At 34.9% G+C, this 15597-nt stretch overlaps 1 protein-coding gene across 3 annotated transcripts in view; it reads left to right on the forward strand.

Moving 5' to 3' along the window:
* The window catches only part of AGO2 (argonaute RISC catalytic component 2), a 96313-nt gene extending 81929 nt beyond the window's left edge, over positions 1–14384 (forward strand). For all 3 annotated transcript variants that reach the window (XM_075920066.2, XM_075920067.2, XM_075920068.2), the window contains exon 19: positions 266–14384. In XM_075920066.2, coding sequence (XP_075776181.1) covers positions 266–374 — 109 coding nt within the window. In that variant the 3' untranslated portion in view covers positions 375–14384. The remainder of the gene's footprint in view (positions 1–265) is intronic.
* Positions 14385–15597: the final 1213 nt, after the last annotated feature.

The following is a 15597-nucleotide window of genomic DNA, read 5'->3' on the forward strand; positions in this document are numbered from 1 at the left end:
CTAAACTGTGGAATGTTGCAGAAGTGGTCCTTCCATTGGTCCTCTTACTCAGTAGCTAAGAACAGCAGCACCTGACCTCCATCAGGGAGAGCAAAAGTAAGCTCCACTTTTCCAGATCTCAGTCAGTTTTGCTCCTTAAATGGTCCAATAATGGTGCTTAGAGAATGAGTCAATGTTCAAAAGAATTGCTTTATATGAAAATAATATAGCCTATTTTAGGAGAAGCAGATTAAATAGGACTTCTCTTTTCTTTTCCCCATCTTAGTGCTGAAGGAAGCCACACTTCTGGTCAAAGTAATGGCAGAGATCATCAAGCACTTGCTAAAGCAGTCCAAGTTCATCAGGACACGTTACGTACTATGTACTTTGCTTGACATGTTTTAATGTTTAGCGATTCAGTAGAGTTGGATTCACGCGAGACCAGCTGCACTTAGACCAACAGTTGCCCGAGCTACAGTGACAGCCAGCAATGAGTGATGCATCTTTATTTTATTAGTTTTTTCCATTTGCGAGAGAGCCTTCCGTCCAGAATTTCAGACTTGATTATGAACTGCAGACCTGTACAAAACCCCACCGTTGTTGGAAATGTGGTTTGCCAAATCTCTAAGCTGCTTGTCAGAAAACAGACCCATATTTTGTAGTTAAATCAAAAGCTGTGATCTCAGGGCTAAAAACAAAACTTTTTCATGTAGTTGGCGATTCAATTTATTTTTGTTTTAATAATTTGGAAATACCTTATTCACATCAAATTTGATGGGCTCATATGCTGTGAGCTTGCTTTTAATACAAAGAAAGAAAAGAAAAAGCACTACTTGGTTATTTATGAAGCCTTGCTCATTCTGGGTGCATTTACAAAAGTTTTATTTTAAAAGTGCAGAAAGATAATGATAATTCTGGTCCTCTGCTGTCTCACAGGATTATTCTGTATGTGTCTAAGAGCAAATGTATTTTCTGAAATTTGTTCTTGAATGTCTTTTATTGTGCTGCATTTAAAGATGTTTTTCATAGACTGAATTATGAAATAATTTCAGAAAAAATTAACTTTTATCTGAACCTTTAATAGGTCCAGTTAAAATTGGCAAAAAGGAACTGTGCCATTTAAATTTTTTTAAACTTTTATTTTTTAAATCATACTGACAGCTACTTATAGAATTTGTCCTATAGGACTGTGACACTTACTTTCCAAAGTTTCTTAAGAATACGGGTCTGTGATGATAAATACAGTACAATCCTTCTTCATTTGTTATGTTTGAATTTTTGTAAATTTTATATGTTTCACAGTATTAATGTGATAGACTAAATGCTATTATTTATTTTATTTACTAAGGAATGCTCATATTTCTGTTAACATATCAAGAAAGCGTTGGATTTTTAGACATTCAAACCTTATCATGGAGATGATGATATTATTATTATTATTATTATTTTATTATTTTATTATTCAAGTGCAAGAATATGCAATTGAGTTGGATTTGACAGAGGTCAGAGATACATACAGTGTATATTGCATAGCTTGTAATTTCTGGAAAGACTTTTTCAGCATGCATACAACATGGCAGGTTTCACCTGTACATTCAGAGATGCACACTGTGAAACCAACATTCTCCATACATTCAAGCACAAAACAAATCTATTTTATTTATTTTTTGATTATTGATGGAGCAGCCGTTCAAATCGAGGAGAATGGATCACTAGTCATAGTTTAGCTAGGTATATTGAATAGAATCTATGCAGTAAAGATAACTCTTAGGAAATTATTGAAATTTACTTGTGGAAGAAAGTGAAATTCTTTGTTATACATAGGTCAATTGTATGAGTGAAATTTTAGCCATTCTCTTAGAAGCATTAATTAAAACTGGTAATTATTAGACATATATGCTTCAGTTAGTTTGCACACTGGGTTCCTATAAATCACAATACATGTATAAACCATTGCACTAATTTTGACACCATAAACAATTTTAGAAGGGGGGGAATCCCAAGAGTTGATTATGTTGATTTGATTCAGTTTAATGTTCTTATATGCTAAATCAAGTGCATTTTAAGCATGTACATTTTTTAAAAATGCATCTTCACTTGTTTCAATCAGCACTCTCTTTTTCCCCTTCCTCTAGCAGCCATTTAGCCACTGTTGCAAGCACATTTACCTCTAGCCATCAAGATGGGCAAACAGTGTCATCCAGAATTTAGCGTCAGTGCCATATTTTGTACAGACGAGAACTGTTTTGCTTTTGAGTAAACTCGAAAATGCCCAATTTTGCTGCTTGAAAGGTTTAGGTGTATAATTTTGTATACAAGTTCAGGTCTGTACCTTGTAGCACAACATGCTGCTGTTCATGTCATTTGGTAGAAGCAACAAAGTAAATTCTATTAATGGATGAGTCAGTCATATATATCATGGTAGTTTATTATTCCTGTCTTGCTGTTTAAATAAGTGAGCCCAGAATGTGTTCTTATTTATAGTTGTGTAAATCCAGAGTTACTCCTGATTACACTGGTAGCTTAAAAAAAAATGCAGTTCTTTGTAACTACTAAACAGGTTACAAAAGTCTCCACTAAAACAAAGTTAGCTGATTTACAGTAGCTTTTCCATGATGGGTGTGTTGCACTTTTCTCTGTAGTATTTAAGCAGTGTAGAAAGTCATTGCTGGCTTGAATTTTGGCACAATATCAGACAATTATAGTTATTCCTTATTAAGTTAAAAAAGAGCCATTTTTAAAAATCCGTTGGTGGTTCTTGCTATTCGTTATAGTTAGGTGCTTAGGACGATCCGCCTCATCTTATTTTCCTCTTTCCTGCTGCACAAACCTGGAGTAAATTATTTTCTTGACCAGGCACATCAAGAATCCACCTCAATCCCACATCCTAAATTCAAAGGTAAATCAAAGGGTTATGGTGCCTATTCTTTTGGCACTGCTTCCCAAACATGAGTGTTCTGGTCTAGTGGCTCTGTGCACAGCTCTAGAAGCCCCCACCCCAAAGACCCCCAATATACACTCCAAATATCCAAAAGGCATAGGTGCAGAAGATTGCTGGGGGGACTCTGCAGACATGCCACCAAGTATGTCTGTTGCCTCTATGTCCTATTAGCATGAATGGGAGTTGTGTGTGATTCCCTTGAATGTAATAAAAACACAACCTCCCCCGACCCCGAGGGATGATTGTCAGTCTGGTGGGAATGAGGAGTTGACTGTGTAGATATATTAGCTAGAGTACATTAAGTTTAAAAATGGCTTTGATTTTTTTCCCCTAATGAAATATACAGTGAATTAGTCCATCACTGGACTAATTTAAATTTAATACATTTAAATATTTTTAGGAAAAGTCTTTTAATGGACAATGCACTTTGAAAAGTAGGCACTCTGTGTGCATAACTGCTTTTTATAAAGATTAATATAAACAACATGTATAGACCAAAACAGCTCCAGTCAAATAAACAATGCACCTTTTATCCCTTTCAGTTTATTCCAGCCGCAAAGACAGCAATATCTTGGGTAAACATGTATAAATTCACACACAATAGTCTCCCCACAAATTAAGAGGTTACAAAATATTGTGTATATGAAGCTTAGGATTGTGACACATGACCCACTTATGTAAGACCAATAATTTCAATCATTAAGTCATTAGTTCACATTTAACTCAGGTCAGCAGTAACCAAAAGTACTTACTCTCAACATTCATTGGCCTGTGCAAAAAATTGTCTAATTCCAGTTGCTAGGCAACCACAGGCAGGCCTGATTCTGCTCAAGTGGTTCTGCTCTGAGCTACATATGCACCAATTATGGCAATGATATTTTATATATTGGTCGAACATTTGGGCTGTGTCTACATTGGCAAGATGCTTTTGTGCAAAATCTTGCCGCCTGTCGACACTGGCCGCGAGTATTTGCACAAGAACACTGACGTCGTAATGTACAAAATCAGTGCTTCTTGTGCAAATATCCTGACGCTCCTGCTCAGGGATAAGCCCTCTTGCTCAAGTATTCTTGCGCTAGAGGCCAGTGTAGACCGGCAACGTTAATTTCTTGCGCAAGAAAGCCCGATGGCTAAAATGGCACATGCCAGTGTAGGTGTTCTCTTGAGCAAATAATTTTAACGGAAAACCTTTTCCGTTAAAAGTATTTGCGCAAAATCATGCCAGTGTAGACGCAGCCTTGGTGTAAACTGACCTTGTTAGCATAACCACATCTGGATTGAACAATGTGGAACAATTGTGCATTCACAATGTACTGTTTTATAGAAAAATAGGATCCAGACTCTATAACTGTCAATCTCAGTTCCTTTACTAGTATTATTTTCATGTAAAAATTATTTGTATGTAAAAGGCTGAAAACAATTGATGGACATGTTAGAAATTGTGATGTGAAGCCCTACATTGGGGGTGGGGGGGTGTTAGAAGATAAAGGGATAAACAATTGCATGAGTTAAGTGTCAGCTTTAACTTTGTACTTCCTGCCTTATTTTTACTAAATATTAACACTACTGAAGCAGAGACAACAGAAACTAATAGAAATACTGCTATTCAAAGGTGCAAAACAAAACCAGCAAAGATAAAATAGTCAATGAAAGCCATTTTAAAAAAAGCGAATTAAAAAACTACTCCTGGGCTCTGTCGAACCTTTTTAGGTACTTCTGTTGTTTGAAGCGTTACACCCATCCAGTTGTGTTGCTTGGAGTCACTGAGCCTTGTGGATACCTGGGAAACCTGTTGAGTCACCCGTTGAGAGGTTGTGCTCTGCTAGCCATTGTTGATAGGGGATGGAGTTATCGTCTGGGTACTCCTCTTTGGGTTAACTATTTGAGAGAGTTCTGTGCAGTCCTTGCACCTCCCCTTCCCTTCCTAGCCCATGTGTAGGTGCATATTTGTCAGTTTGCATGAGTAATTCATAGTTTTTACTTGATTCAGCCTGAAATTCTTTAATCCCAGGAAATAAGTATTTTGACTATGGCATAGATCATTGGAGTCATTTGTAATCTATTTTCCAAAACCTTTTCATATTAACTTAAATATTTCTAGAACTGTCAGGAGAAAAAACCTTTAGGTGGCTTTTGTCAATTACCCAAGTCACATGGAGGGAGGTGAGAGAAAATCTGTTAGAGCCTACTTGCAAATTTTACAGGTAATTATGCTGAAAGAAATTCCCACTTTGTAAACATAAGGGGGAGGGGCGGTTCTTGACCCCACTCCATTCCTACTCTCAAATGTATCTTTCACAATTATTTAACCCCAAATTTGCTAGCTTATGTTTATTGTTTTACGTTTGATTATCACATTTCAGTAAATCTTGCAGCCTTTGTATCATTTAAATGAGCAGTCCAATCCAAACCAGGCTTGATTAAAAAAATACTTTTATTAGTAAATCACTTTCAAAAATTTACCCTTCATTTTAATAATAAAGATTTAAATCACTTTTAAAATAGCACTTAAGCCCAGATTTTAAAGGAATTCAGGCATTGCATCACTGAACACAACATGTAAGTATCTTTTAACATCTGGCCCTCGTCATTTAGATTCCAAAATACTCAACTCATTTTTGAAAATGAAACTGCAGCTCCTACATCACTTAAGGCCCTTATTGAAATTTGTATGTGCCCTTAGGATCAGATTGTAATCACAAGTGAATTGCAATTTGCTGAATAACTTAAATTTTCTCTTGCGCTTATGGATTGCAGCAGTAAATGCCACAAGTTAGATAGTGACATGCACCACACACATTGGAAAATTGCTTCTTCTTCTCAGTAAGTTACTAGCAAACATCTAATTGACTATGAAAGAAAGAGCAAGAAAATACCTTTTTTTTTTCTTGAAAATTTCCGTTACATACTATAGATTGCAGTTCATGTTTAATAAATTACCTTCCTTCTGATTAATAATGCTGACATATTTTAAGACTAGAATAGGCCATTCCTGCAGTTTTTACTCGTGCACAACTCACACTAAAGTCCATCAGAGTTGTCCACTAATTATAAATGCAGGACTGGAATCCATACTGGGGAATGTATATGGAAATGTTACTCTATTTGATATATTCCAGAGAATGCTTCTGGGGGCTTAGCTAAGCCATAAGACTTTTTATAATGGAAGAGATTTCTTAAACATGAGAAAAAGAATGTAAATAAGTCCTCTAGGTTTTTACGCTCAATGCAAATTGTAATCAGGTTATAATCTTTCATAGTTTTTTTTTTTCCTTCTATTTTGAAAATTTTCTAAAAGTAACACCTTCTTTGATTTAATTATCACTGGTGGTTAGATCTGGTGTGACTTTCTCAGTTTCTAACACAGGATAATATATTTTGATTTTTCTATTCTATTTGGTAACTTGCTTCTAAATGCATACCTACAATCTTTTTTTAAAAAAAAAAATTAAGCAGAAAATAATTGCACTGATTTTTTTTTAAAACTTCCCTTTTACTGTAACAGACTTCTTCGCATCTGCTGTAACTGAAAATACTGTAAATAGTATTATGAATAGCAGACCATTGAAATGTTTTGAATACATTCATTGTTGTACTTGCATTTTTAGAGATACCACCCAGTTTGCAGTATTAAATAATGAGCTGCATGTTATGACACTTTCTCATTTTGCATGTGCTAGATAAATCCAGAAAAGAGTAGTTTCTGATTTGCTTTCTGCCATATGGAGTCAGGTTTTCTGCTCTTCATTTACATAACAATCATCTCCATGGTTTTTTTTTTCCCCCAGAACACTTCACAAAATATACAAATGTTTTGAGGTTACCAAACTTCAGATTATTTGTGAAGTATTTAGATGCTTATCTTTAATATCACTGTCAGATAATTAATAGCACTAATATCTGTGCTAATAACCATAGCTCTGTAATGCAATTTTTTTCTAGCTTCTTCCAGCACTTGATTCTGGCATTAGATTCTAATGAACAAGTAGTATTAATACAATCATAAAAATTAGAGATGGAAAAGCCTAATGTTGCATCTAGGCTATTCCCCTGTTGGTACAGAATTATTTCTGATAGGTATTTGTAGGGTTTTTTGTTTTTTTGGGGGGGGAGGGGGAGTTCTTAAGATCTGTGACTTAGGAAACAGGTCGACCAAATTGCCACCTTGGTCACCCACATTAAAAAGCCATCAGTCTAGTGATTTTCTTTAATTGGTTTTTTGCTTCTTTAATTCTTAGAGATTGGAGAGACCAAAACTACAGCACTGCTACTGTTTTATACACAGTATGTCCATAAATCTCTCCTCTCAGTTCTTCAGGCTTTGTGGCTGTAATATATAGCACGTTGGAAAGTCTCAAAGTGAGTCATTTTTAACCCAAAAGTTTGTATTTGATGGTATAACGTAATCCATTATATAACATTTAAAGTTCTTGAGCTGTTTTATCTCCATATTCCTTTGTCTGAAGTGGTAAAGTAAATGTAATAGCTTAGCCAAATCACTACAGAAGGTGGTTTCCTGTCATTCTCTAGTTCTCAACAAGGTGGAGTTAAAAGCTACCTCCTATATTCTTCCACAGATTAACTTTTGCTTTTGAAATGCAACTATTGTTTGTTGTAAACAGGCCAGAATATTCCCAAATAAGATGAATTGTTTGCTTCTGTCTTGAGAACTTGTGCCATACTGTGATTACTGCTAGCTGTTTGCCACTTATTTTTAAGGGGGGCAGGTTGGGATGGTGCTAATGGAATGTTGTTTATCAAAGTTTTGGAAATAGTGAGGTAACTGATTTTCACGTCTGGCATGTTCATTTTCATTCATGTTTACTTTTGTTAATAGGAATGCCACGGTAAAATAGTAAGCGCTTATTGTAGTTGTGCTTTCACGCTGCAGTTTCCAAGCAGAAGTTGTTGTCGTTCATTGACTCTGTGTTTTGCTGAAAAATATATTGTGTTTTCATCGAAAGTAGCATTGAAGGTGCTTGAAATATATTTTGAAGCAGAGACAAAAACTATGTATTAGAATATTTTTAATATCTTTTAGGTAATTTAAGATTGTGATCTTGAAGATAGTATATTTCAAGTGACATGGATATACATTTTAAACACAAAAAAGTCTTGAATATGTTTGCATTGTGACTATATTCTCTCAATAACATGCAAGGCATTGGCCACACCTCAGATCTTAAAATAAGTGCACATACACAAAAGGTGCTTTGAGTGATCTGAAACTGAACTGTAGAAAACGGTGTCAATACATCATATTTTGTTTACAATGAATCCAGATAAGCTTCCTTATTTTGTATTTAACCACTTTGTTGTCAGAAATTTATATCTGCTTATTCACAGAATATCAGCTTGGTATTATAGCATTTTTTAAAATGTAGTGTTTAAAAATAATGTGGCTCTTTTAAGCTACAGAAGCTGGCGAGTGAGAAGTAATGATTGTTGTTTTTTTGTATCTTCTTCCTGAAATGCTTTGGCATGGCACCCATGGATATTAGTGTAAGTTGTGTTTGACAGGGAGAGGTAGACTCCTTTGTGTTCCTATATTTAAAAACAAACCTGTCTAAATATGAAAAAGTTTAATTACGGTATATTGACTGACAGCTTATAGATTCACATCTCAAAAAGTAGGCTTACCAAGTAGCAGCAGTTCATGGGTAGAGTCTTTGAGACTGATTGGTTTCTGCTCTACACTTATTCAGGCAAAATTCCCTGTGAGAGTGGAGTATAGGATTTGGCCCATGTGCAGTATTTCAGAAGCTGTTTCGCTACATCTGATGTTATAGATTCTTGTGCAATCTTAATGCCATCCTGGTGCGAGAAGTGGTGCCACTGAGTGCTCCACTGTGTGTATTTGGCAAGCATAATACACCCAGGGCCCCTCTTCATAACACAACAGTTGCATTATTTGTTAACCTTTTGGATAATTGGCTGTAGAATTATCCAACCAGGGAGACTAAAAAGCAGGAGTCTTTTACAGACACATCTGTATGACAGAGAAAATCTCCACTGCATTGTCTGCCTATTCTCCAAAGACTGTAGGTGTGGGGACTGGATGGGGAAACTGTTCTCATCCTGCATTTATGCAAGGGAGAATTCATGTTGTTCCCTTTTCGTTCTCTTTGTATCTTCTACTAACCAGCTACAAGGGACCAACCCCAAAGAAACAGCTCTTGGGGTAGGTGGGCAATTGGTCTGGAGGCAAAAAGCATACATTCGAACAGCTCCCCCGGCATATATTCCTGAGTTATCAATCCTATGAATTTCACAAGGCCCGTTGCACAGGAAAGGAGGCTTGGCAGACAATTGCACAAGAATGTTAGAATTTTACCTCTCTAGTTTCCTCACAGACTGACAAAGATAATTGTGATTGGTTTGTGATGGCTGCTACTGCAAGGCATTGGGACTGGCTTCTATATAGGGAATTGGGGAGATCTGGACTTGAAGATTTGTAAGGATACAAGAATCCTATCACCACCACCCCCACATCCCACTCCCTGAAAAAAGTGAATCCACAACACAAGATGCAGACTTTTGTTAATATCTATTCCCAGGATATATTTTAATATCTTTAAAGGAGACATTTCTCTTTAATTTGACTGCTTATTGTATTTATAGATGGATCTTAAAATGAATTGCTACATTTAAAAAATTATTTAAAATTTTTTGTTTTGCCTAATTACACTAGACATGTTAAAATAAAGAGGCATTCTTTGTACACTTTTTTAAAGAAAGTCTACTTATTTAAAAACACTTGATTTGCCTTACCACCATTTCCCTCATTCCTTGCATGCTCTTTGTATTGTATTCTTGCATGCTCCATCCTTTCATAAAATCCTGCTGAAACATTTGGGGCCATGTCATCTGTGTAAGTTTCACGCATGACCAAGATGATCTGGACATGAAGGTTTGGGGTTTTGTAAAATACATGCTCTTCCTAGCATTTCATGTTTGCTGAGAACTTTGAAGCTTTAAACTACTTAAATATCCCAAATCCCAAGAAGGTGCCCATAGAAAGATTTGAAGCACAGAGCAAGATTAGGAACTCGGGTGTTCTTGATTCCCCCCCCCCCCCCCCTTCAAATCTGTTCCACGAAGCTGTGCTGCCACTTAAAAGTATATGTAATGTTTACTTGGACTTAGTGTATTCTATTACAAATTTAAGAAACGCAAAGTTAAAGTTGAAATATTATACCGTACTTAGGCCTGGCACCCACATTATCCCCAAATCTTGCAGCTCTGTGTAAAATTGCATGTTAATGCTTGTCATAACTATCACTGGCTTGGGGCTTGTTTTTAGGCTGCCATGGCTTTGTCCTCCATTCATTGTAGTTTATAGTGGTTCAAAAACTTGTGAGTATATCTAAACAAGAGGCCTTGTTCCTTCACCTTTTGTGTACCCAAAACTCCCATTTACTTAGTAGGAGTTTTACGGTGCAGGATCTAACTTAGTGTGGGAACATATATTCAAAATTATCTTTATTGCAACTTGTGTCCAGCTCCCATTGACCTTGATGGCATCATTCACATTTACTTCAGTTGTCAGAGTCAAGCCTGTACTATTTTTATTTTTTAAAGCAGATTGGCCCTGTTTTTGTCTCCCCATCTTTACATTCAAGCAATCATTAAACTATTTACGACTACTTCTGTATATTGAAAGATTGGGCTATTTTTCCCTTTCTCCTATATAGATAGTAATTTTATTTTTTTATTTGAAATAAAAATAACCACCTGTCTAACTCAGTCATTTGGTAGCTTCAACTAATATCTCTGATTTCAGAAATGTTTAGCCCAGGAATATCTCTTTCTTAAAACCAGATTAAATTAAATAAACCCAACTTCTGCATTACATATTTATGTGATGGGACTTGCAACACATTCAAAAAGTTTTGTTTGATCATTTTACATTTTTAGATACAGATTTCATGTTTTAAACTAATTGGAAGGATGATAGTGTACAGGAAAATGTTTAACTCTTTTTAAAATGGATCTATAATAAATATTTTTCATTTACTAAATCTAACCCTTTATTGTAAAATGTAAGCTAATTACAATGGAGCACTATAGTTGGCAACTTATTAAAAGAAGGGGCTGCTTTCTACAAAAAAAAATAGGGACAAATTTTGTGCTGGAGCAAATAGACACAGCTCTATTAACTTCAGTGGAGTTTCTTCAGTTGACAGTTTCTTCAGTTTCATCAGCTGAATATTTGGGTCACAAATTGAGACCACTTACAAATTTCTGTGCAACAAAGTGGTTAACTGACCATGGTGGTGGGGGGGAAGGAAAAGAGAATGTATTGTTTAAATCCAGATCTTTCCTACCTTTGGTACACTTCAGATTTCACTGACACCCACTGTGGGTTTTAACCCTTAATTTTAAACAGTTTTTTTAATGTTTGTAAAATAACTGAAAGAACCGATAATGCACTCAAAAGTTTGATTGTACAAGCTCCCTTTTTATTTCTGAATTATAAAAAAAATGATATCTTGAATCAAAATGTTTTAATGGCCATTTAAAGTTTACTATTTTTTTAAGAAGTTGAGCAATTAAGGGCCTCATTTCAAGTGGTACTAAATGTATTTTAACCAATTTATACTTGGCATTGCATCTGGGTGAAGAAGTCTTATGCTTGCAATATATAAACCATCTGGTGCTGTTTTGTTAAAATTGGCTCTTATAAAAACATTTATACACATTAGCTTCATTGTATAATTTCCATTTACTACACTGGTGTAAACTTCACTCTACTATGCATTATACATTCATATATAAATTGAGGCTTCATATAGATCTTGTTTAGTTGAAATACATTGTATGTATCTTGAATGCTTAATTAAATGCTTGCATGATGCTAGGTGGTGATGCCATTTTAAGCCTTAACAATTTAATTGTCAGAGTATGCAAAAACATTAATTGAACAGGATAGGTGATCTATACAGCTGAGATGATAAAGAAAAATGGTTTCGCACCTAAGAAATAAAGGGAATTGTATAGTGATATATACCGTGACTGACCGTTCTAGGCACTGGCTGTCACTGTTGCTCTACAGAAACTGGGCTCCTGTGCATTTCTGTGGCAGAAAGCCACCATCCTAAAATCTTGACCATATTTGTTTTTCCTAATTTGAAATTTATTTATGGTGGAAGAAGGATTATTCAATATTTAAATGTACATTTATAAACCTCCTCTCAAGTTCTATGCTTTCTTCAGAGGGTGCCATTATTTTTCACTTCTTATGACTGACATTTAATCCTTACAACATTTTTTTAATTATAGGCAAAAAAAAAAAGTGTTGAGGACCCAGCTTTCTCTCCAATTTGGATCTACCTCATATAAACAGTTGGGTGCTATTTATTCAAATAGTCAATGAGATTGGCAAAAATGACCAAACATGAAGTGATGACGATCCTCTTAAGAGGGAGCACTCTGCAAACCAAATTTTTTGGTTTATTGTTTAGAAACAACAAATATTTGAGTTTTGGTTTTTGTGCCTTTTTGTGTTGTGTCCCAATGCATACAATCAAACATCAGACTCCTGACTACAAATAGAAAATAATTTAATTTTAACAGCAAATTTTAAAAATTGGAAAAGAGGTTTTTTAATTGAAATTATATATTTTTCAGTGATTCAAATCATAAAATGTAGTGTCACAGCAGAATTCTTGTAATGTGAACAGAAATAAAAATCCAATAACTTGATGTTTTCAAATATATATACTTCCCAAACTCTTCTTTCCATCCATCTCTATCCTATATATGTACGTACATACTGTGCACAAGATTGTGTGTGTGTGTGTGTGTGTAATATACAAATACAAAAATGAAAGATGTGTGTCTGTGTATATGACAGGTAAGGGAATAAAATGTCAAAGTGAGTTTTCCATTTTTGTATCTAACAGTTTACAATTATGTACCCATTTTTCTACTACTTAAACCTTTTTACTTAAGAAAAATCCTTTTTGGAGAAATTTTAAGTTGTGATATACTATCATTTTTGAAGTTTGAAGAATTCAACTTTAATACTAGTAACCAATACAGAGTGGAAATCTTTACTGTAAATTGTATTTAGTTTTAATATTGAAAAAATAAGTTCTATGTGGAAGTTGTAAGAGTACCAACATTCCTTAGTAGCGGGACTTTATAACTGTTTCCTAAGGCTTTTTGCTGCAGAGAGACGGAACAATGGAAAAATGCCTCTTAAATGTTTTTATAAAATTGCTCCGTCAGGTCTATACTTAAGCTATATTTTATAAAGCGTAATCATCCTTTAATATGCTGCATATAAATTATCAGCATTGTTGCACTTTCTCAGTAATAATGTATGCCCTGCAATTGGCTCATGATAAGGACTTCAGTTTTTTAACAAAACAGTAGTACTTTGGGCAGAAGGTAAGATTTATATAGGTACCTCAAAAAAAAAAAAAAAAAAAAAAAAAGCCTGAATATGCTGCATTTTGTTCCTTTAACTTTTTTCATGTAGTATTTTGTTTGCTTTTATTATTTGTTTTGTATATTATTACTGGCTACTTGTTTTGCTTTTTGGGACCCTCAAAAGAGTTTAGAAAGATGGTTTGTGTTCATTTTGTAGGATGTACTATCCTTTCTTGTTTCTAACGCTGTAGTTAATGTAAGGTTTGCCCAGCATTGTACAATAGGTGTGGGGCAGTAGGCTTTACATAGTAGATTTCAGGAAAAATATACTATGTTTCTAAAACAGGCAATACATGTTCTTAATCCTTTATTCATTCTGTTTTGTTTTGCTCATGCTGCTTTCTTGACTCTTTTCTCAAACATGAATGAGAAGTTGGGCAGCTGTTAAGTAGGGAGAAAAACCCTGCCGTTTTGGTCTTTAAACATGGGCTAATGAATAAACAGTATTACGTAATTTAAAAGGCTGGACCCAGTTTTACTCTGTCACACACATGCAAATCTCAGAGGGAATTGCACCCGTGTGACTCAAAGCAAAATATAACCTGACTTGAATTTTGTAGGTCGAGTCTGATTATTCAGATTGTTGCGTTTTCTAGTTCTTTTTCCAAGTAAATAAAAATATAAAACATGCACAGATGGGAACTACCTTTGTTGAGAAAAGAAACTATTGAAGGAAGCTTCTAATGCTGTGAAATTGAGCATTTATTGTCATGTTTTAAGCTTAGGTGGGTCCTTTCTCAAGTTTGTTTTGTAGCTTGCTAGGTAAAATAGTTTGCACTACTTTTGCAATAAACTCATGAAAAACTAACCGTTATTTCTCATTTTTGTTTCCTACTGTACATATAAACTAATACTAAAGATTTAGCATAGTGTTTTTCACCCCCATAAGTTCTGTAACAAGCTCAAAAATGCTGTAAATCTTGACAAAATATGTGAATGATATTTTATACAATTATTTTGTATGGTGTCAATTTTGTTTTGCCTCATAGTATGTCAGCAAAAAAAATAAAATTCCTCATCTTTACAATTTTTTAAGAGTCTTATTTAATACAAACACATTTGTTACACTTTACAAGGCATAATAGGAGGTTCAGGTTTTGATTTTCAGGTTATGAGGGGAGATTAATAACACTGGGAATTTTCAGCTTGGGGAAGAGATAACTAATAGGGGATATGATATAGATCTATAAAATCATGACTGGTGTGGAGAAAGTAAACTTATAAGTGTTTTTATTCCTCATAACAAAATAAATTTTCATTTGGCTCATGAAATGACATAAGTAGGCAGTAAGTTTAAAACAATAGGAAGTGTTTCTTCACACAACACACAGTTACTCGGGAAGTTTTTGCCAGGCAATGTTGTTCATGCAAGACTATACGAGGGTTAAAAAAAGAACTAGATACATTCATGGAGATAGGTCCATCAGTGGCTATTAGCCAGGTTGGGCAGGTATGGTGTCCCTAGCTTATAAAGTACTCCCTTTAATACATTTATTTTAAAAAAAGTACCCCCAGTACCTACAGTTTTCAGATACACACAATTTTTTTCTACCGCTGCAACATATTTGTTTAAACAACTTAATCGTAGCTGCGCAGACAATGAAATTTTTAGGTGTAAAAAGTACAATAATAAAGTGCTATAAAACTTAAAATAAAAATTCAGTTTTCTCCACATTTCAGATGTTGACGTAACCCCCCAAACTTCTGTTGAGTACCCCAAGGGGTACTCGTACCACTGGTTGAGAAACACTGGGATAGATCATTTGAAGATTACCTGTTTTCTTCATTCCCTCTGAAGCACCTGGCATTGGCCACTGTCAGAAGACAGGCAAGACGAACCTTTGGTCTGAACCAGTATGGCCTTTCTTAAGTTCTTATGACTGCCTTCTTGCAAAAATATTTTTTGTCCTTTGATTCCTTGATTGGAGGGAAATATTTAAGTGCTTTACAAATACCAATTAATGAAGCCTTAAACTATGTTACCTTGTGGAACAGGATCTATATTATTCTCAATATCAGGGTTCAGAATAGAACACAGAATAATTGATAGCCCTCTGTTTTTCACCATTGAGGCACATTCTTACCCTAAAACAATTGATGCAATTCACACTCAAACAAGACAATGGGATAAAGAGTCCATTGGTCTTTTATGATATAGTAATTCTAATGTTTCTAAACCAGGAACCAAGTTGAAATGTGTAATTTGGTGGAAGAGAGAGAGCAAGAATGTGTGCTATACA

Source organism: Pelodiscus sinensis, chromosome 2, assembly GCF_052426305.1.
Source record: "Pelodiscus sinensis isolate ZL-2025 chromosome 2, ASM5242630v1, whole genome shotgun sequence".
Lineage (NCBI taxonomy): Eukaryota > Metazoa > Chordata > Testudines > Trionychidae > Pelodiscus > Pelodiscus sinensis.